The sequence below is a fragment of the Dromiciops gliroides genome, chromosome 1 (assembly GCF_019393635.1).
Source record: "Dromiciops gliroides isolate mDroGli1 chromosome 1, mDroGli1.pri, whole genome shotgun sequence".
Classification (NCBI taxonomy): domain Eukaryota; kingdom Metazoa; phylum Chordata; class Mammalia; order Microbiotheria; family Microbiotheriidae; genus Dromiciops; species Dromiciops gliroides.
In genome coordinates, this window is record NC_057861.1 from 63259128 (window position 1) to 63282954 (window position 23827).

Consider the following 23827-nt stretch of genomic DNA (forward strand, 5'->3'; position numbering starts at 1 on the left):
AACACCTATCTTCTGAATGTCTCCTAAAAACATATTTCTCTGCCAGGACTTAAGGAATATGTCAGTCAATATTTATGAAGTACCTACTATGTGCCAGGCACTCTTGATAGAAGGGAAAGGTTAATAACTGTACAAACAAACCACATACAGGATAATTTGGAAATGATCATCAAAAGAAAAGCATTATAGGACAGCTAGGTGGTGCAGTGGATAAAGCACCGGCCTTAGATTCAGGAGGACCTGAGTTCAAATTTGACCTGAAACCCTTGACACTAGCTGTGTGACCTTGGGCAAGTCACTTAACCATCATTGCCCCACCAAAAAAAAAAAAAAAGCATTAGAATTAGAGGATCAGGAAAGGCTTCCTGTCAGATTTTGCCTGGGATTTGAAGGAAGCAGGGAAACCAGTAAGTACAGAGGAGGAGGAAGAGTATTCCAGATATGGAAGACAGCCAGTGGAAGTGCTGAGAGATGGCAGGAGTGCTCTGTGAGAACTCTAGTTAGCAAGTGCTGCTCTGCCCGCCCCTCCCTGGCTTTCGTGCCTCCTTTTGTGTATTTGATTAGATTATAAACTCCTTAGGGCACAGATTGTATATCATTTCTTTAGGTGGATCCCCAGCATTTAGCACTTGTCTGACACGTAGTAAGTACTTAATCAATGTTTATTGGATTCGATTGAATTGGAAGATCTTCCACACCAGTGTATCTGGATCACAGAGTGGAGGGGGAATGTCAGAGTTTGGAGATGAGACTGGAAAGGTAGTGGGGGAGATTATGAAGAGCTTTCAATAACAGAGGATTTAATATTCCTAAAGGTGATAGAGAAGCATTGGAGATTATTGAGTGGGTGGTTGATGAGGTAGCACCTGAGCTTTTAGGAAAATCTTGTTGGCAGCTTTGTAGAGTCTAGATTGGAGTGGAATGAAACTTGTAGAAGGGTGATCAACAGGCAAGCTATTGCAATAAATGGGTGAAGTAGGGAGTGAGTGAGTGAGTGAGTGAGAGAGTGAGTGAGTGAGTGAGAGAGTGAGGAGTTAAGAATCCCTACTTGGGGGGGGGGGGCGGGCGGCGGCGGCAAGGGGGGCAGCTAGGTGGCTCAATGGATAGAGCACCACCCCTGGAATCAGGAAGATCTGACTTCAAATCTGGCCTCAGACACTTACTTAACTGTGTGGCCCTGGGCAAGTCACTTCTTAGAAATAATTCATACCTAGGTTTCAAGCATGGATAAATGGTGGAGGTGGAAAGGAGAGGCTGCAGACCTGTTGAGTTAAAGTTCTATACAGGACATTAACTTTGAGATGTCTCAAAGGTAGTTGGAGATGCAAGACTGGATAGATTTAAATATCTCATTTTATCCTCACAACAACCCTGGGAGGAAGGTGCTATTAAATCATACCCATTTTACAACTGAAGAAACTGAGGCAAATAGAGGTTTAAGTGACTTGCCCAGGGTCACACACCTAGTAAGTGTCTGAGGCCAGATTTGAATCCAGGTCTTCCTGATTCCAGGTTCTGGTGCTTTTATCCACTGTACCACCTAGCTGCCGCCCCCCCCCCCCCCGAAGCTTTTCTAAAGTTCTGAAGTTATAGATAAGTCAATCATCTTTGTCTGTGAAGGGAATTTATACAACAAGACTCCTCCCCCGACTAGTGATGAAATCACAGGTCTAGATCTCCCATCTCCATACCAGTATCTCTTCCTGCAAAAAAAAAAAAGAAGCAGCAGCAGCTATCAGATTCAGACTTCTGAAGCCAAAGTTTCTATACCCTTTTAACAAGTTAACTTTCCTAATCTGGAAGAAAAAAAACACACCACAACAAGGTTTGCAAAGTACTTTATCCAGATTATCTAATTTGCTATTCAAAATATCTTATGATACAGTTTTTATCATCTCCTTTTTATAGCCAAGAAAAGTGACTTGGCCAGAGTCACAGCTGGTAACCATCTGAGGCATGATTGGAAGCCAGGGTTACCTGATGTCAAATTCACTTTGCCTCCTCTCAAGCCAAGCTAGGCAAGCAGCATTCTCATGAAAGATTTAGACCTGGGCTCAATATGGATATGTTACCATCTCTGGCCAGGAGAAATAAGGCACATAAGTCTCTTGGAGTGTTCTGTCTAGGTTACCTTTCTTTTATTTTGTTTGTGTTGTTTTGTTTTGTGGGACAATGAGAGTAAGTGACTTGCCCAGGGTCAGGTATCTGAAGCCTGATTTGAACTCAGGTCCTCCTGAATCCAGGGCTAGTGCTTTGTCCTCTGTGTCACCTAGCTACCCCTAGGTTATCTTTCTTTACTGTGCACTTATAGGTTGGGTCTCCCAGAGGGTGACTAACACAGGTTCAGGATATTGTGTACCTGCTGTTATACATGGTGCATGTCACATATGGTGCAGTAAAAATTTGATTTAAAAATTTTCTTTATATGCAAACTAGTGCAACAGAAACACTAATTAGACTTCTTAATACTAGCAATCAAACTTTAGCATTCAAATGCACGCAAATATTAGTTTGTATTCTCTATTAAACAATACAAACATTACCCTTACCTGATTTCCCATTAAGTGTGTCTTGTCCTGGCATTCAATGATAAGGTCTCCTTTCTGCCCAACCAGAGGCGATTTTGATGGTGGGTAAGTTCCCTCCAGTATAGAGATTCAACTAATTTTTGGGAAAATGGCTGGAAGTCTGACTTGAGACAATTTTATGGTTATTGCTCTTTTCTTGTTACAGGCTCATCAAAATCTAGTGAAACTGACAGATGCTTGGAAACAAAGGAACCCAAGTCCAAATCCTCTGCTAAGAGATGCGATAAAGAAAATAAGGTCAGGAAGAGAACAGCCTATAGCAAAGCACAACTTCAGGAACTGCACCATTATTTCAATCAGAATGCCTATCTTGAGTCTTCAGAGATGGAACAGCTAGCCATAAAACTGGAGCTCACCTACAGTCAGGTGAGGAAGGGACACTGAAAGGTTCAAGGTGCAAAGTTTTGCAATGAACCAAGAAGAGAGAATTCCAGGTTTGGTTTGGCTTGTTTTAAGTTGAGAGCTGTTAAAGGGTATCTTTTTTTTTTTTTTTTTGCGGGGCAATGGGGGTTAAGTGACTTGCCCACGGTCACACAGCTAGTAAGTGTCAAGTATCTGAGGCTGGATTTGAACTCAAGTACTCCTGAATCCAGGGCCGGTGCTTTATCCACTGCACCATCTAGCTGCCCCAAAGGGTATCTTCTTGGAGGGTCTCAAAGGACAGGGGCTGCCAGTGTCCCTTTATAACCTATCATGGGGGCAGTAAAAAGGACACTGGTTTGGTTGCCCAGAGATAGAGGGTCTAATCCTATCTCTATGACTGGATTTTTCACTTGGCTTCTGCTTTGCTCAACTGAAAACAAGGAGACTAGACATTGTTCCCAAAGGGTCTTTTTAGCACTAAGATTTGTATGCCAGGATAGGAGCTAAGACTTGGACACAATCCTGTCTTCCCTTGCTTCTCTGTCTTCTGCCTTTCTTTGATTGTCTTATTAGCATCATACCCCTAAGTCCCTGCCTACTTCCTTGACTCTTGGGCTTCTAACCTAGGTTACCATCAGATCCTAAACTCCCATTGTAGAAGGGATTCATGTACCCCTGATCTTCATTTTTCTTCTCATTTGTTACCATAGCAAAATGATCTGGGTTTAAGGCATGGTTGAGGCATTTGAATCGCAATGAGTTTTATCAAAGCCTGGTTTTCCAGTGATGTATTTCAAGAAATCATAAATGAATGTAAGAAACAGGTAAACTGAGGCAGGAGTCCTAGGTCTGGTGCAAAGCAGGAAAGCCATTGTATTACCATCCTGCAAAAAAGGACTCACTTCCAGAGAAGTTGTGCAAAGCATGCTCATCACAGTGAGCCTTATCTTAGAGGTCCTAAGCAAAGATTCCCTCCCCCATTTCACCATTGATCTGGCTACTCCAGATGCACATTATTCTCGACACTCCTAAACATGTACCCCAACCCATGGGACAACTTGTGGATGGGGATTTCATGGTTCTGTTATCTAACTTTAGATAACTGTTAGCTCAGCAGGAAAAGGAAGAGAATTTGGGGGAGGGGGAGAAGCCCTTTGGACTTTTGAACAGTGTAGGCTCATGACTCAATATTTTTCCTCTCTGGGATATGTCTTAGCAAAATGTATATTTTACAAAATGCATATTAGAAAAATGTATATTTTGCCTCATTATCACTACCCTATTCTGGCCATCCCCTTTGACCTTGTGACCTTGCTCATCCTTGTATCAGCTTTTATTTAAAAAACAAATTTGCCCTTGCATCCTTGACAGGTGAAAAAATGGTTCCAGAATATGAGAATGAAGAAGAAAAGACAGATGATGACACCTCAGTTAGCACAGGTAAGTATATTCCCCAAACATTACTCAAGGGAGAAATAACCTGATGGTTTCCTGGGGGTCATCCATGACTCCTCTCTCACCCTTAACTCCCATATCTAATTGGGTGCCAAATACTGTCACTCCTACATCTAAGTATAAGTCTCTAGTCTCCCTCCCCTTCTTTCTGCTTATACCAGCTCCTTCCTCTTTCATGCTCTCTTCCCCTCCCATCTGGACTACCTATTGCAATGTCTTCCTCTATCCTTTCCTACCTGGAATCCCTGCTTCAGACCTACCTACACCAAAAGATGGAAGTTGTGGGGTGGGGGAAGCCAGGTTGGGGAAGAAGCATGGTCCTAGGGGGAAAAAAAGCACATATGAGAGCCTGACAATATTGCAATGTCCTCTTCAACTCAGGATACATGAGTCATAGCCACCTAGTCATTGTCTTTTTGTTTTTGTTTTTGTTTTTGTTTTTTGAGGGGCAATGGGGGTTAAGTGACTTGCCCAGGGTCACACAGCTAGTAAATGTTAAGTGTCTGAGGACGGATTTGAACTCAGGTACTCCTGACTCCAGGGCCGGTGCTCTATCCACTGCACCATCTAGCTGCCCCTTCAATAAGCATTTCTAAGCATCTGTGTGCCAGACACTGTGCTAAGCATTTAGAATACAAGGCAAGGCAAAAACAGTCCATGCCCTCAAGGAGTTTATAATCTTATGTGCATGCAAACAACATGAACAACAACCAAAAAAAGATAGAGAATAAACTGTAGATCATCTCAGAGAGAAGGCACCAGCATTAATCTTGTATTGGTAGCACTGGATCTTGGCAAGCAATAGATCTTCAGAAGGGTAGGATTTTAGCTGAGAGTTGAAGGAATCCAGGGAATCTGAGAGGCAAGGATGAGGAGGGAGACCATTCCAGGCAGGGCATAAATATAGTGAGGAGATAGAGTCTCTTGTGCAAGGAATGGAAAGGGGGCCAGTGTCACTGGATTGCAGAGTATATGGTGGGGGTGGGGGTGGTAAAGTATAAGAAGACAAAGTTGGAAAGGGCTAAGTTATTAAGGGCTTAAGAAGCCAAAGGTTGGATGTTGTATTATCCTGGACCACTTTAACTTACTGAGTAGAGGGGTGAAATGGTGAAACCTACATTTGAGGAAAATCACTTTGACAGCTTTGTGAAGAATGGACCAGAGTGAGGAGATGTTTGAGACAGGGAGACCAACAGCCAGCAGTCTATTCTAGGTGTGAGTTGATAAAGACCTAAAGCAGGTTGGTGACATTGGCCAAAGAGAGTAGGGGTGTTTATGAGAAATTTTATGAAGGTAGAAGGAGGGAAGGGAAGATGGAAGGAAACAAGCATTTATGGAGTATATGTCCAGCTCTGTAAGCACTTGGGATATAAATATAGGAAACAAAAGGGGAACCTGTCCCCAAGGAACTTACCTTCTATTGGGGGAAGAAAACACACAAAAGAGAGCTGGAAAGTTGAGGTTATGGGAAATAGATGAAGGTACCCACTCAAGGCATGATTTTGAAGTCCAAAAGTCAGGAACAAGAGCTGGTAGAGGAATAATGGATGAAAAAGACAGTTGCCTGGCATCAAATTTTAGATATGGGGGATGGATAAGAAAGAAGGAATGGTTGAGGATGGTGCTAAGGTTGTGAGGTTGGGTAACTGGAAGGATGATGGTGCCCTCCTAGACAGTAATAGTTAAGAATAGAGGAGGGTTTGGGGGAGAGAGCAATGAGTTTCATTTTGGAGTTTAATTTTTGAGATTATTGAGTTTAATTTGTCTACCAGGAAATTGAGTTTGAGATGCCCAATAGACAGTTGAGATTTGTGAGTAGAGTTCAAGAGAAAGATTGGGGTTGAATTAAAAAAAAAAATCTGAGAATCATCTGCATAGACCTTCTAATTGAAGGAGAGAATAAGGGAATGAGCATCTATTAAGGGCCAAACACTTCAAAACAGCATTGTAAAGGAGGTGTTACTGTTATCCCTATTTTATAATTGAGGAAATTCAGAAAGACAGAGGTTATATAACTTGCCAAAAGTTACCTAATGTTTCCATGGCAAGATTTGAACTTAGATCATCCTGACTGTGACCAAGTTACTCTATCCACTTTGTTTGTGGGATCTTATGATGTCCACTTTGAGTGTCAGATCTTGTTTACAAGAGTTCTTATAAAGGGAACCTCTTGGGATCATCAGATGTATTACAAGTTTTTCTTGACGTCATTGGGACAATTTTTTTCCATCCACTTAATTCTTTTTTTTTTTTTTTTTTTTTTTTGCGGGGCAATGGGGGTTAAGTGACTTGCCCAGGGTCACATAGCTAGTAAGTGTCAAGTGTCTGAGGCCTGATTTGAACTCAGGAACTCCTGAATCCAGGGCCAGTGCTTTATCCACTGCACCACCTAGCTGCCCCCTACTTAATTCTTAGCATAGTTAATAATCTATCAAACAGACATTTTATTAGACCAGTAACTGGTGATTTACTCAGCTGCTTGTTAGTCTCAGTTATAGGCATTCTGCATTTATTTACTTATTTGGTTTTTTTCCCCTTCTCTATATATTGTCAGGAATCAAAGAGAAGTTTCCTAAGTGAGGAAAATGGCTTGTAAAGAAGAATACATGTGCCAGGGCCCTGTCCCTAGTGGGGAGGCTTGAGGCAGTGTGGGGAGATCTCAATACTTATACTAGTGGCTGCCCAGTGAGCTCTAGCCCTGCCAATGAGGCAACAAGAATGTTATAAGTTTGATTCATTGCAGGACTATCCAAGTTTTTTGCTCATCCCAGCTCTGAACACCTGGTCATTTTGCCAGAGGGTGAGATTGATGTGGGATGGAATTTAGGGTCAAATTGATTGTGAGTCCTCCCAAAAGAATTACAAGACTCAGTGACTCAGTTTCCCAAGTTTTGTTGCAATACTGTGAGTGAACACAGGGAGAGAACCAGAAAAGTGAAAGGTGTCTCTCAAATAGTGAAAGAAAAGATAGTTATATTATCAGCCTCAATATAATAATCTCCACCTTAGGGAGGTACAGGGGAGGGCTTATCCTAATTTGGAGTTCCTGGGGTCCTAAGCCAACCCCTGAGGCAGGTACCTTTTGCCATGGAGGTGTGTTTTGGGGGTTTACATGGCATAAGGTGAATCTGGGGACAAATTTGGCCTTTTCTGCACATGTCACTTTTTGAATCCCATGGTTAGTTTCAAAATATCTTCATTTATCAGTAGAATTTCTGTACCCTGTCAGTATATCACTGTTATAGTTAAGTTCTTGTCATGGGTGCTGCTTTATGTGGGTATGTGAGAACCTAGGCCCTGCCTTATATTAATGAAGAAGTTATCCATTAACTGGGGTCTGAATCCCTTTTAGAGCTCATATCTAAACTAGAGCTTGGGTCTTAGGTTTTTCTGTAAACCCCATTTTTGCCTCCTACATCAAGATCATCCAGAGGGTGATCACAAAGGATTGTTGCCTTGCCAAGATCAGGACATAGCTTGCTTGCTGGGCCTTAGCTCTGGAAAACCAGGGGTAGGGGTAGGGTGTGTGTGTGTGGGGGGGGCCACAGGATTATCTCCTAATCTTGACTTGATTGGACTTGACCACTCTTTCCTGGATATCCTCTTCCCCTTGGGCTTCTGTGACACTGCCTACTCCTGGTTCTCCTACCTATCTTCCCTTTTAATGTCTTTCGCTGGCTTATTACTCCCCCTTCTACCACCTTACAGTATCTTCTTCCCCACTCTCTACATCATGTCCCTCCCCTCCTACATTCATTCAGTCATTTCCCAGTCTGGTCAACTTTATCTCCCTAACTTCATGGCTGTTTAATTGCCACCTCTTACAAGAGGCCTTTCCTGATTCTTCCCCAACTCCCCAAGCCCCTTTGGTGTTCTTTGAGATTTCCTTTTCTTTGAATATGTTGTTTCCCACCTACTTGATGGGATGCCTTATTTTTGGATCCTGAACACCTGGTAACTGTTTAACAAATGCTCCTTGAATTGAAACAAACAATATTCCCAGGACCCCTGACCCAAGCGTCTTCATCTGGACAATGGGAATGATTGGTCAGCTTTGTTCCTATTCATAGGCCCTATTATCACATAAATTTTCCATATTGACATAGTAGTGTCAAGAACTCTGTCAAAGGACCAAATAATGATGCCTCCTCTTTATTTTTCAGATGTGTGACCTATCAGTAACTGACCCCAATAGGACTCAAGGGGTTTCCCTGCCTGCTGTTGACCAGCTCACAGTTACTTTGCAGCAAAACTCCTGGACAAATAATCCCACTCATGCAAATACAAGATGCCTCCAGTCCTGGGATTCCTTCTCTCCTTTACATAAACAAGAGCAGAAGACATCTGAGTTCCCAAATGGTAATTATCATCAAGCAACTGTTGTTCCCACCTATTCTAATCCTTATTTGGAGCCCAGTCAGTCAAACCATAGAATGGACCAGTCCTGGAATATGGCCTCTGAAGACCACTTGCAACAGCAACAAAATAGAGGAAATTACCGAATTGGCTATTATGGTGAAAATTACCACCCCGAGGCCAACTCATTGTCTTGGGAAATACAGTCTTCATGAAACTTTAGTACTATCAGGAACCCCAGCCCTGTCCAGTCTGCCCTGGCTCTATATCAATTGCCTTTCCCCTGGAGCATCCTCCTATTTGGATCCTGTTTTGAACCAGCTGGATTCTTTTTTTCTTTTGGCACTTGAAATATTTGTTTTTTTAAGGATTTTTTCTCAAATTAGATGTAAAAACAATTTGAGATTCATTTAAAAAAATTTAGAGTTTCAAATCCTCTTTGCCTTCCTTCTTGGCTCAAGTGGCCCAAATACCACTCCTCTTCCCCGCTGCCCTGCTCCATCTCATTAGCCACCAGGTCGGCTTATTTCTCTTTCTTTTGAGGAGTACATTTATTGATATGAGGTAGTGAGGTGAAGGTGGATAGAGACCTCTTCCTGCCTCTGGTACCTATGAGTTGTGTTAACGCAGGACAAGTCACTTAATCTCCATTGTTCTAGGCAACTTCCTAAAACAGTTCTTAATCTTTTGAGGCATGTCTCGGGGCAGTATGGTGAAGCTTTATTCGCCCCTTCTCAGAATGTTTCTGATCTGATATCTGTTCATTTATTGATTTTTTTTCTCTCTCCCCTTAAAGAAGTTGCTTAAAGGACTACTTGTCTTGTGTACCAATGTCCCTCTATTATCAGTACAAGGTTTTTTTCTTATCAACAACCATGTTATCTGCAAAAAAACGGAGTGTCTAGGGCTAGGTGCAGAGGTACAGAGAATGAATAAGCCCTTCTATAGTGGCAGGCATTGTACTAGGTGCACTTTTTTTTTTTAGACAAATATTATCTCATTTGATCCTCACAACAACCCTGGGAGGAAGGTGCTATTAAATCATACCCATTTTACAACTGAAGAAACTGAGGCAAATAGAGGTTAAATGACTCACCCAGGGTCACACAGCTAGTAAGTGTCAGGTGTCTAAGGCCTGATTTGAACTCAGGTCCTCCAGAATCCAGGGCTAGTGATTTATCCACCGTGTCACCTAGCTACCCCTAGGTTATCTTTCTTTTTTTTTTTTTTTTTTTGCAGGGCAATGAGGGTTAAGTGACTTGCCCAGAGTCACACAGCTAGTTAAGTGTCAAGTGTCTGAGGCTGGATTTGAACTCAAGTCCTCCTGAATCCAAGGCCAGTGCTTTATCCACTGCACCACCTTGCTGCCCCCTTAGGTTATCTTTCTTTACTGTGCACTTATAGGTTGGGTCTCCCAGAGGGTGACTAACACAGGTTCAGGGTATTATGTGCCTGCTGTTATACATGGTGCATGTCACATATGGTGCAGTGAAAATTTGATTTTAAAATTTTCTTTATATGCAAACTAGTGCAACAGAAACACTAATTAGACTTCTTAATACTAGCAATCAAACTTTAGCATTCAAATGCACGCAAATATTAGTTTGTATTCTCTATTAAACAATACAAACATTACCCTTACCTGATTTCCCATTAAGTGTGTCTTGTCCTGGCATTCAATGATAAGGTCTCCTTTCTGCCCAACCAGAGGCGATTTTGATGGTGGGTAAGTTCCCTCCAGTATAGAGATTCAACTAATTTTTGGGAAAATGGCTGGAAGTCTGACTTGAGACAATTTTATGGTTATTGCTCTTTTCTTGTTACAGGCTCATCAAAATCTAGTGAAACTGACAGATGCTTGGAAACAAAGGAACCCAAGTCCAAATCCTCTGCTAAGAGATGCGATAAAGAAAATAAGGTCAGGAAGAGAACAGCCTATAGCAAAGCACAACTTCAGGAACTGCACCATTATTTCAATCAGAATGCCTATCTTGAGTCTTCAGAGATGGAACAGCTAGCCATAAAACTGGAGCTCACCCACAGTCAGGTGAGGAAGGGACACTGAAAGGTTCAAGGTGCAAAGTTTTGCAATGAACCAAGAAGAGAGAATTCCAGGTTTGGTTTGGCTTGTTTTAAGTTGAGAGCTGTTAAAGGGTATCTTCCTGGAGGGTCTCAAAGGACAGGGGCTGCCAGTGTCCCTTTATAACCTATCATGGGGGCAGTAAAAAGGACACTGGTTTGGTTGCCCAGAGATAGAGGGTCTAATCCTATCTCTATGACTGGATTTTTCACTTGGCTTCTGCTTTGCTCAACTGAAAACAAGAAGACTAGACATGGTTCCCAAAGGGTCTTTTCAGCACTAAGATTTGTATGCCAGGATAGGAGCTAAGACTTGGACACAATCCTGTCTTCCCTTGCTTCTCTGTCTTCTGCCTTTCTTTGATTGTCTTATTAGCATCATACCCCTAAGTCCCTGCCTACTTCCTTGACTCTTGGGCTTCTAACCTAGGTTACCATCAGATCCTAAACTCCCATTGTAGAAGGGATTCATGTACCCCTGATCTTCATTTTTCTTCTCATTTGTTACCATAGCAAAGTGATATGGGTTTAAGGCATGGTTGAGGCATTTGAATCGCAATGAGTTTTATCAAAGCCTGGTTTTCCAGTGATGTATTTCAAGAAATCATAAATGAATGTAAGAAACAGGTAAACTGAGGCAGGAGTCCTGGGTCTGGTGCAAAGCAGGAAAGCCATTGTATTACCATCCTGCAAAAAAGGACTCACACTTCCAGAGAAGTTGTGCAAAGCATGCTCATCACAGTGAGCCTTATCTTAGGGGTACTAAGCAAAGATTCCCTCCCCCATTTCACCATTGATCTGGCTACTCCAGATGCACATTATTCTCGACACTCCTAAACATGTACCCCAACCCATGGGACAACTTGTGGATGGGGATTTCATGGTTCTGTTATCTAACTTTAGATAACTGTTAGCTCAGCAGGAAAAGGAAGAGAATTTGGGGGAGGGGGAGAAGCCCTTGGGACTTGAACAGTGTAGGCTCATGACTCAATATTTTTCCTCTCTGGGATATGTCTTAGCAAAATGTATATTTTACAAAATGCATATTAGAAAAATGTATATTTTGCCTCATTATCACTACCCTATTCTGGCCATCCCCTTTGACCTTGTGACCTTGCTCATCCTTGTATCAGCTTTTATTTAAAAAACAAATTTGCCCTTGCATCCTTGACAGGTGAAAAAATGGTTCCAGAATATGAGAATGAAGAAGAAAGGACAGATGATGACACCTCAGTTAGCACAGGTAAGTATATTCCCTAAACATTACTCAAGCGAGCCTGATGGTTTCCTGGTGTTCATCCATGACTTCTCATTTTTTTTTTTTTACGGGGCAATGGTGTTAAGTGACTTGCCCAGGGTCACACAGCTAGTAGGTGTTAAGTGTCTGAGGCCAGATTTGAACTCAGGAACTCCTGAATCCAGGGCCGGTGCTTTATCCACTGCTCCACCTAGCTGCCCCCATGACTTCTCTCTCACCTTTAACTCCCATATCTAATTGGGTGCCAAATACTGTCACTCCTACATCTAAGTATAAGTCTCTAGTTTCCCTCCCCTTCTTTCTGCTTATACCAGCTCCTTCCTCTTTCATGCTCTCTTCCCCTCCCATCTGGACTACCTATTGCAGTGTCTTCCTCTATCCTTTCCTACCTGGAATCCCTGCTTCAGACCTACCTACACCAAAAGATGGAAGTTGTGGGGTGGGGGAAGCCAGGTTGGGGAAGAAGCATGGTCCTAGGGGGAAAAAAAGCACATATGAGAGCCTGACAATATTGCAATGTCCTCTTCAACTCAGGATACATGAGTCATAGCCACCTAGTCATTGTCTTTTTGTTTTTGTTTTTGTTTTTGTTTTTTGAGGGGCAATGGGGGTTAAGTGACTTGCCCAGGGTCACACAGCTAGTAAATGTTAAGTGTCTGAGGACGGATTTGAACTCAGGTACTCCTGACTCCAGGGCCGGTGCTCTATCCACTGCACCATCTAGCTGCCCCTTCAATAAGCATTTCTAAGCATCTGTGTGCCAGACACTGTGCTAAGCATTTAGAATACAAGGCAAGGCAAAAACAGTCCATGCCCTCAAGGAGTTTATAATCTTATGTGCATGCAAACAACATGAACAACAACCAAAAAAAGATAGAGAATAAACTGTAGATCATCTCAGAGAGAAGGCACCAGCATTAATCTTGTATTGGTAGCACTGGATCTTGGCAAGCAATAGATCTTCAGAAGGGTAGGATTTTAGCTGAGAGTTGAAGGAATCCAGGGAATCTGAGAGGCAAGGATGAGGAGGGAGACCATTCCAGGCAGGGCATAAATATAGTGAGGAGATAGAGTCTCTTGTGCAAGGAATGGAAAGGGGGCCAGTGTCACTGGATTGCAGAGTATATGGTGGGGGTGGGGGTGGTAAAGTATAAGCCACAAGTCATGCTTTACTAGAGATCATTTTTCTTTAAAACTTTTACACGTTTCAAATAGTTCCTGATTTTTAACCATTCCACGACAAAAGATTTCAAAGTAGCAGCATATTCAAACCAGCTTTTACAATGTTCATTTAAGGCTATGAATGCATAGCAAGGAAGTTACATCCCAATTCCAAATTCAAACTCTTAAGTAGACACACACCTGTAAAGATATCCAAAAGTCAGAGACTTCACTTCCCCCACCTTCAGAGCCTGGCCATAGCTCTGAAAGGCTATGGAGGTACAACCAAAAATTCCCCACAGATTCTACAACACAATCACAACATTTGAAAGACATAAATGTATGAGACAACAAGCAGACTAGCAGCCACATACAGACAAGCAAACAAACAGCCCACTCTAAGGTATGGTAGAGACTAATCAGGAGGTTTGTTACCTTAAATCTCCTTTCTCTTGCAAATAAGTCATTTGTTCCTTTTCACCTATGTCCACTTTTGTTCTCCTTTTCCCTTTTCCCAATTTGTAAGGATATACCTAAGGGGGGTCATGCAGAATGCTTTCTCTCCTTGTCCCTTTAAGGATGGTTGTGCTAAGACTGCACCTGAGAAAAATCCTACCTCAGCCCTTGGGGGCCCATCCAATGTGACTGTGGTTTCTGAGGCAAAGGAGGAGAAAAACACAATGCACACTCCATCCCAGGGAACCCAAGAGCTGAATGAGGGGGTTGCTGTGGCCAGTCAGCCTTGCAATACAACACCACCTGTTTTACCTTAAAGGTCAGATTTATCCCAATTTGTCAAAATTTACCCCAAACTGCCCTAACTTCCCGACCCCTTCATAACCTCCCAGAGGTTACTGACTTTGGGCACTTGTGTCCACTTGGGTGTCAATTAATTAACTGCAAAGAACCCAATCCGGGTCATCCCCCAGACTGCTGGGTCTTACCAACAGGGCAATTCCCTTTTCAGAAAAAAGGCGAAATCCCTCAGGGTAAATTACCTGATCCTGGATCAACAAGAAATACCCACTATCCATTTGGCAAGCCAGCCTCCCAAAGGAGCAAAACCCAAGTACAGGAGATAAAGACAGATGCCAAACTTACCCTAGCAAGGTCTCACCCCACTGATTTTTTTTTTTTTTTAAAAAAGGAAAAATAGTTTTGAGTCTGGGACCTGAATCCATGTTGGGCGCCAAGTGATGTGGGATTGAATTTAGGGTCCAATTGATTGTGAGTCTTCCCAAAAGAATTACAAGTCTCAGTGACTCAGTTTCCCAAGTTTTATTGCAATACTGTGAGTGAACACAGGGAGAAAACCAGAAAAGTGGAAAGGTTTCTCTCCAATGGTGAAGAAAAGATAGTTATATTTATAGTATGGATAAATTGATTATCAGCCTCATTATAATAATCTCCACCTTAGGGAGGTACAGGGGAGGGCTTATCCTAATTTGGAGTTCCTGGGATCCTAAGCCAACCCCCAAGGCAGGTACCTTTTGCCATGGAGGTGTGTTTTGGGGGTTTATATGGCATAAGGTGAATCTGGGGACAAATTTGGCTTTTTCTGCATATGTCACTTTTTGAATCCCATGGATAGTTTCAAAATATCTTCATTTATCAGTAGAATTTCTGTACCCTGTCAGTATATCACTGTTATAGTTAAATTCTCTTTGATCTACCTCTTTATGTTCTTGTTATGGGTGCTGCTTTATGTGAGTATGTGAGAACCTGGGCCCTGACTTATATTAATGAAGAAGTTATCCATTAACTGGGGTCTGAATCCCTTTTAGAGCTCATATCTAAACTAGAGCTTGGGTCTTAGGTTTTTCTGTAAACCCCTTTTTTGCCTCCTACATCAAGATCATCCAGAGGGTGATCACAAAGGATTGTTGCCTTGCCAAGATCAGGACACAGCTTGCTTGCTGGGCCTTAGCTCTGGAAAACCAGGGGTGGGGGTGGGGTGTGTGGGTGTGGGGCACAGGGTTATCTCCTAATCTTGACTTGATTGGACTTGACCACTCTTTCCTGGATATCCTCTTCCCCTTGGGCTTCTGTGACACTGCCTACTCCTGGTTCTCCTACCTATCTGACTTTTCCGTTTTAATGTCTTTCGCTGGCTTATTACTCCCCCTTCTACCACCTTAAAGTACCTTCTTCTCCACTCTCTATATCATGTCCCTCCCCTCCTACATTCATTCAGTCATTTCCCAGTCTGGTCAATTTTATCTCCCTAACTTCATGGCTCTGTTCAATTGCCACCTCTTACAAGAGGCCTTTCCTGATTCTTCCCCAACTCCCCAAGCCCCTTTGGTGTTCTTTGAAACAAACAATATTCCCAGGACCCCTGACCCAAGCGTCTTCATCTGGACAATGGGAATGATTGGTCAGCTTTGTTCCTATTCATAGGCCCTGTTATCACATAAATTTTCCATATTGACATAGTAGTGTCAAGAACTCTGTCAAAGGACCAAATAATGATGCCTCCTCTTTATTTTTCAGATGTGTGACCTATCAGTAACTGACCCCAATAGGACTCAAGGGGTTTCCCTGCCTGCTGTTGACCAGCTCACAGTTACTTTGCAGCAAAACTCCTGGACAAATAATCCCACTCATGCAAATACAAGATGCCTCCAGTCCTGGGATTCCTTCTCTCCTTTACATAAACAAGAGCAGAAGACATCTGAGTTCCCAAATGGTAATTATCATCAAGCAACTGTTGTTCCCACCTATTCTAATCCTTATTTGGAGCCCAGTCAGTCAAACTATAGAATGGACCAGTCCTGGAATATGGCCTCTGAAGACCACTTGCAACAGCAACAAAATAGAGGAAATTACCGAATTGGCTATTATGGTGAAAATTACCACCCCGAGGCCAACTCATTGTCTTGGGAAATACAGTCTTCATGAAACTTTAGTACCATCAGGAACCCCAGCCCTGTCCAGTCTGCCCTGGCTCTATATCAATTGTCTTTCCCCTGGAGCATCCTTCTATTTGGATCCTGTTTTGAACCAGCTGGATTCTTTTTTCTTTTGGCACTTGAAATACTTGTTTTTTAAGGATTTTTTCATCAAATTAGATGTAAAAACGGTTTGAGATTCATTTTTAAAAATTTAGAGTTTCAAATCCTCTTTGCCTTCCCTCTTGGACTCCTCAAATGGCCCATATACCGCTCCTCTTCCTTCACTCCAGTCTCACTTGAAAAGGGGGCTCTTCAAGGGGCAGCTAGGTGGCACAGTGGATAAAGCACTGGCCCTGGATTCAGGGAGGATCTGAGTTCAAATCCAGCCTCAGACACTTGACACTTACTAGCTGTGTGACCCTGGGCAAGTCACTTAACCCTTATTGCCCTGCCCCCCAAAAAAGAAAGAAAAGGGGGCTCCTCTCCTTGCTGATGAAAACCCTTCTACATGTACAGTAGCTCCCATTCCATCCCATCTTCTCCAGTAGATTGTTCCTTCTCTGTATCCCTCTTCTCACTTATCTCAAATCTCTCCTTGTGTACTAGCCTTTGCTGCTTCCCTACTGCCTACAGAAATGTTTGTGTTTATAAGCCTGCATCTCCCCTCATCCCCTCACTTCTTGTCCCCCAAGATCATTTTGCAGTACAAAGAGGTCATTTAGTTGACTACCCTCAGTATAAGAACTAGGGTCTCCCAGTGTATCAGAAGCTAAAAATAGACTCAACTCTGAAGAAAGATCATTGTGATTCAGGTGATGATAGAAAAGGTAAGGACTACACTGAAGGGTTCTGGAAGCAAGGCATCTTGTGAAAACAAAAACCAAAAGAAAAGCCAGGACTTGTGTTTCAGGAAGTCCTTCTCAACCTTGAGCTATATCACAAGTACACACACCATGGTAGTAGGAGGTAGGTTCTTGTGGAAACCACCAATGGTGTCTGTAAGCAACCTTAGATCCTCTCTAGAACAAGAGAACTAAAACTTCCTGGTCTGTGGTAGAAAATTGTGTTGTTGAATAACTGGATGAGACCATGGTCCTAAGTCTGGCTTCTGTTACACAGCAGTGGTAGACTGAAGGCTTAATCTTACCCATTTCTAGTTAGAAATGGCTGCTGAAACTCTCCTTTGAGTTGCAGCCTTGTTATATATAACTCCACCTTCCTCATCATGAATAATAGGCTTTTCCACTAATCTTTACAAACCTCCCTTTTTCTCTTGGCTCAAGTTGCTTGGTTCCCTGGCTGTCATCCCACCAGCAATGCTGAAGCTACCATTGCAGGGCCTTTGTATGAAATCTAGGTAAACATAGGTTTCCAGAAGCTCTGTGTCTTCCAACTGGGAGTATATCCCACTGCTGGTCTGGTTGTATGCTGCTCTGTAGGATAGTGGGGGCAAGGGAGGCTTTGTGTGACTCTATCCCTAACTGAACTGCTGCTGTCCATCTATGCCGTCTTCTATTTCTGTACTTTGATGTGAGTATTAATAAACCATTCTACTCTCTTGTCATTGTTGTGAGTCATTCAACTGAACTCTACCCTCAGTTTTTAATTAGAAGTTTCAAATGGAGAACTGGAGAGTTTGTGGGCTGATTCAGGAGGCAGTGGTAATGGTGAGAAAATGGTCCCCTCAAATGTCATTATAGTCTTTATGATCTCGAGATGTTTTAACTGTCGGGAAAATTTCTAAGTCCGACTGAAGAACAAAAACAACAAAGTTTCCAGCCTGAAGCAAATAGGTTTATTGAGAGAGGGTTAGACCCAGAGTTACAAAATCCATGGGTTTATATACCCTTCCAAAAGTTACACCTATATAACATAGTATTACTCTTAATTAGTTGCGCTTCTAAAATTAAAACATATTCTTAGGAAATATGAGGAACTATCTAAGTGACCATAAATGTCAGCATTATGATGACAATAGGGTGGGTCATTGTAAGGCCACTGGTGAGCAGTGTGAACTCCTTGAGTAAAGTATGTCACTCATGGTTACTAAAATATAGTATTGCGAACTACTGAATCTTGTGATATTACTTAATGCTTGACATTGGAAAGTTAGACAGAAGAGAGACAACCTTTTGACCTTAAAGTAATTGTGATTTATTATATTTAGATATTATTTTATTACAATTTTTCAGTTAATATATTGATTATTATCTTAATCAAATCATTTATGATTATGGTAAGTCTCTTAACTAAAGGATGGGGAAAATCTCACTCACATTATCCCTCCTTTGATCCAAAGACAAATACTAAAATTTATCCTTTGGATCATTAACAATCTAAAAGATGGATACAATTCAATGCATAGAGGGCAGTCTTCTATGGGTGGTGCAAAATTCCAGAGGGGGCACTCCCCTACTGAGGCGCAAAATTTACAAACATAATAATGTGAATGGGTACAACTTATGTTAGTAAGGGAACATTGAATCTAAAGTTACAAGAAAATTAGTCAAAAATAATTCTAAAGTTCATTCAACATCTGGGGAATGACAAAGAAAACAACAAGGATAATTAATAGTTCCATAGAACAAAGGACTAAAACATTTTCTACATGGAGGAACATAAGGACACTTAACTCTAACTCGATAACTCAAAATGGTGTCAGCTTTCAATCACAAGCCAACCTGGACACTTTCGATACCTACAAGCTCTGCATTTAATAACAATTCCACATCCTCATAACATTTATCAGAAGTGGGACAAGGAAGACTAGTCACATATCCCTTTATTTTAGCTGACCTTACAACTGTTCTATAAAACCCTTAACAACCATTACAACACAGTATCTGGAATACAATTCTACATGCTTCTTTACTGCACACTCTTCATTGTAGCTTTGAATCACACATGACAACATCTGAGGAGGTAGAAGGTCCATCAGGTACTGGTTCTGGGTCACGGAAGGCAGAAGAAGGAGAGCCTGGTTCAGAGGATTCTGTCTTCCCAGGGGATGATTCCTTATTGATCATTGCAGTGACAATACTAAAAAAGTCCAGATATCATAGATAAAAGCAAGGATTTGCACTTGTATACTTGGAAGAGATGAGTGTCATGGAAGAATTCATGCCTAAAAAAATATACTCAAAATATATATCTTTAACATTTAGAAAATTGAGAAGCACAGCAATGCACAATTATTTTAAGAAGAATAAGAATTCCCAAAATAATCAAAATCCATTTCAAAATAAATTGCAATAAACCTCCATTATTGGGGCAGCTAGGTGGCACAGTGGATAGAGCACTGGCCCTGGAGTCAGGAGTACCTGAGTTCAAATCCAGCCTCAGACACTTAACACTTACTAGCTGTGTGACCTTGGGCAAGTCACTTAATCCCAATTGCCTCACTTAAAAAAAAAAAAAGAAAGAAAGAAAAATGTTAGGGGCAGCTAGGTGGCACAGTGGATAGAGAACCGGCCCTGGAGTCAGGAGTACCTGGGTTCAAATCCGGCCTCAGACACTTAACACTTACTAGCTGTGTGACCCTGGGCAAGTCACTTAACCCCAATTGCCTCACTAAAAAAAATAAATAAATAAACAGTAAAAAAAAAAACAAAACCTCCATTATTAAACCATGAAGCTATCCATGAAAACCAAGAAGTAGGATCCCACCAGGAAATAGTACCCTCTTGGACATGAGTGTGCTGAGCTATTTCCAATGTACTATTCAACAATTTTTGTAATTCTTCAACATCATTGATAATATCTCCTGAATAATTTACATAAGAACAACAAGATTGATTAATGATAGCACAAGCTCCACCTTGAGCAGCAGTCAAAATATCTAATGCCAACCTATTTTCCATCACCATATGAGAAACAGTGTCAAGTTCAGCCTGTAACTGATAGAGGGCATGAGAAGTATGTTGTGTAACAGCTGCTGTATTTTGAGCAAGTTTCTCCAATTCAGAGGATAAGTCCTTTACAGAATCTATTACTGTTGTAATTCCAATGTTGGGAATAAGTGCCCATAAAAATTTGTAACCAGGGCTGTTTCCATATGCTGCTACTGGATTAGAACTTCCCCCAAAATGAGATCTCTTTTTTCTGTGCCACCATGCACCTAAGTTTCTAGTGGTCTGAACATTAACTAACTTACTGGTATGTTTTTTTAGGGTTACAGTAGGAATAAGATAATCTATTCCACAGGTACCATACCATCCTGCAGGAAGAGAGGAAAAAGCTTGTCCAGCACAGATAAAAAATTGTTTGGGAGTTACCAATCCCCAAGGTAATGGTGTGATTGCCATTTTAGTTCCATTTAAAGTAGTCTTATTATATGTTACTGTAGCAAAGGTTACACTAAGGTTATTCTTTGAATTTAGATTCCTAGTAACAGCACAAATAAAAGAGGTTAAATTACCTTCAGGTGGAATCTCTAAAGTCATTGCAATTCACAGTCTTACCTAAATTAATAGTAGTATAGGAAATTCTGTCTCTGGTCACACATAAAGTAAAATTTGCAAGTGGATGTAAAATAGTCAAAGGAGGTATTCTAGACTTTACTACATAAGATTGATGTGAAAAATCTGAATCATTCATCATAAACCTAACTTGATCTAAAGGATTAATATTCATAGGTACTGAAGTTTTCCAGTCTAAAATATTATGAGTACTGTTAATATCACATCTTGCATAGACAAATGGGGCAAATGGACCAAAATAAGATAAATTCAGTCCTACTGTTGGGAGTATAGAGTCTTTAAAGCTTACAGGTACCACAGACCATTTCTGAACACTGTATTGATGGAATTTTTTGCAAATCCAACATCCTTGTGGGCCTATCTGATGAGCCTGGTATAACTTATACCCTCTATAGTACTATGTAGCCTAATTATATGATTATCCTTAATCCATTCATTTGTTATTCCAGAAGACTTCTCTATAGTATTACTCTTTTCTCTAGTCTGGTTTGGCCACCTAGTGGAGTTTAACCACCAAACCTGCTTCATGTTTATCAAAGGAATATCAACAAGAGCAACATGAAAAGGTTTAGGGATAGGTTTCCTAGCAGGTGAATGAGGATGACAATATAATCCATAATACATTCTAGGCAAACAAACATCATTATAGTGTACAAAGGAAGGTGGACCTTCCCAAGGTGCACCCAAATATCCAAAGGTCAGTGGTAAAAAGAGTAATAGTATAAAAATGGGATTATTCACGTACCACACTGAAGGAAACTTTATAAGCACAGGGGTACCATGAGTTGCTGTTGCCCCTATGGTCATATCCTGATGTGTGCCATCATCAGCACTGCTATCTAAACTATCACTATCACCAGAGTCAATGGTGTGTATTTCAACATTCACATATTCTCTAGGTGTCACAGAAGTAGTATCACTTTGTTCAATAATCTGTACTTCATAATAAGGTTCCCATTGTGCATAAGTAAACAAGTTTGCAGGATCAATAGGAACTACATTAGAAACTGCCTCACTATGTCTAGGATTTGGGGAAATCCTAGGATCTGTAAAACCAAAAAATTCCCATACAACACAAAAGTGCCATGAAATAAGTGAACATCAGTAGTAATAAAATCCATAAAGAGATAGTGTCCCTTTATGCATAATTGGAGGTCTGGTAGAACAAGTCTTAATAATTGACTTATCAGACTCAGTAGTGACATTAGTGATATTAATCTTGGTAGTAATCTCAGTAATAGTAGTAATCTCGGTAGTGGTATTAATCTCAGTAGTAATCTCAGTAGTGGTATTTTTATATTCAAAATTAAACTCTATCGTATTTATCCCTCCTTGGGACAGATCCACAAAAAGTTATAAAGGAACATGGGATGTCAATGAAATATAGAAAGAAGGAAATGCTAACCCAGGTGTTTCCTCAGGTGACATAAATGGAAAGACACCTCCAAGAGATCCCCCCTCATGAGGGACCAGATCATGAATTGTCAAAACTAGCTCAACACCTTTTAAAACAAGAGTAGAATAGCCAACAACTACATATGAACAATTAAAGCCAACAAAAGTACCCAAACACCCAAGAAACTTTTGAACAGAAAGCATCCACCTATTCAAAGAGGAATGTTGGATCTCATTGCAATACAATATCTGTCTATGAAACCCACATTCAATAGGAGCCTGGCAACCAAACAAACTATCATGAGGACACAATGATAGGGTACACTGAAAATCAACCTCAGAAATTTGAAGACACTCCAAAATAGAACTCACAAGATTTTCTCCTGTCACCACTGATATGTCTTTTTCAGAAAGATTAGTTCTAACCGTAAAAAGAGGAAACTCTGTGTCTAAATCACCCCCTCCTTTTAGAGAAGGGCACTGCATCATACCAAAATAGAGTAAGCAAATCTGAAAACTCAAAGAATGTATATTTGATACAGTGGGGGAATTACAAGAGTAATATCTAATATCATCAGGAGAATGTCTACAATATTTGAGGGTACCAATAACGCATGGAAATACAAATGAACAAAAAGATAAGTCACACGCATAAACATCTGGTAAAGACACAGTACAATTAAGAACAGGAAAAGAAGTAGGTGTTAATCCAGCAACCAGAAAAGGAAAGTTACACATTACATACTGAAAAAAGAAGTAACTGAAATCCTACTCTTTGAAAAAGTTGTAGTATAAATCTATACCAAAACATCAACAAACCCCAAAATACCAACAGAATCAATCCAGTCAGAAGTATATAAGTCCAAAGATATTTAGAAAAATATAGAGAGTACCTTGATTCCTAATCTAAAAGGGCAACAAGATCTTTAAAAGTAGCAGTATCAGTGAAATTTGTGGCCATTTTCAGGAGGAGAAAGGAGCAGGCTTAATGTGAGAGCAATGAATCCACGAGTCCTTCTGATCAACCTTGATTGCGGTAGGAGTGGTTAGAAGAACTTGAAAAGGTCCTTCCCAAGCCGGTTGAAGTCGACTAGAATGGGTAAAATTCTTAATATACACATAGTCACCAGGTTGAAAATCATGTATAGGAAAACCAGTAGGACCAGATTGAATCACAGCTCCAACTGATTGCAACTCCTTAAGCCTACTCGGTAATTCTCTTATATAGTTAGCTATTGATAAATACCCTCCCAATGTAGAGTTATATACAGGCACGAATGGTCTTGCCTTCAAGGGAGGATGTCCAAACAACATCTCATAAGGAGAAATATGACAATCTCCTCTGGGTCTACTCCTGAAATGAAACAAAGCTAGAGGAAGTACATCAGGCCATTTCAAATGAGTTTCTTGGCATAATTTTCCAATTAAAAGCTTAATTTCCTTATTCATATGCTCTACCTGTCCAGAAGATTGAGGATGGTAAGGAGTATGAAATTTTGGTTCAATTCCCAAATTCGCATAAACTCTAGAAAGAACTGTGTCAGTAAAATGAGAACCTTTATCAGAATCAATTTTAGCAGGAGGGCCATATCTGGGAACAATTTCCCTTACAATTATTTAAACCACAAAAACTGCATCAGCTTTGGAAGCAGGAAAAGCTTCCACCCACCTTGTTAATTTATCAATAAGTACCAGACAGCATTTAAGATGCCCAACTTTTGGTAAGTTTATAAAGTCAATTTGTAAAGATTCAAATGGAAGATATGCTAGGGGGCAACTACCATATGCCACCTTTTTAAA

The 23827-nt window shown here is 41.0% G+C and overlaps 1 protein-coding gene across 1 annotated transcript in view; it reads left to right on the plus strand.

Moving 5' to 3' along the window:
• LOC122745309 (zinc finger protein 25-like) overlaps positions 1 to 14033 on the plus strand; it is a 69411-nt gene extending 55378 nt beyond the window's left edge. The window contains exons 8-13 of the mRNA XM_043990523.1: positions 2734 to 2954; positions 4323 to 4391; positions 8570 to 8765; positions 10589 to 10809; positions 12016 to 12084; positions 13839 to 14033. Of these exons, the coding sequence (XP_043846458.1) occupies positions 2734 to 2954; positions 4323 to 4391; positions 8570 to 8765; positions 10589 to 10809; positions 12016 to 12084; positions 13839 to 14033 (971 nt within the window). The remainder of the gene's footprint in view (positions 1 to 2733; positions 2955 to 4322; positions 4392 to 8569; positions 8766 to 10588; positions 10810 to 12015; positions 12085 to 13838) is intronic.
• Positions 14034 to 23827: the final 9794 nt, after the last annotated feature.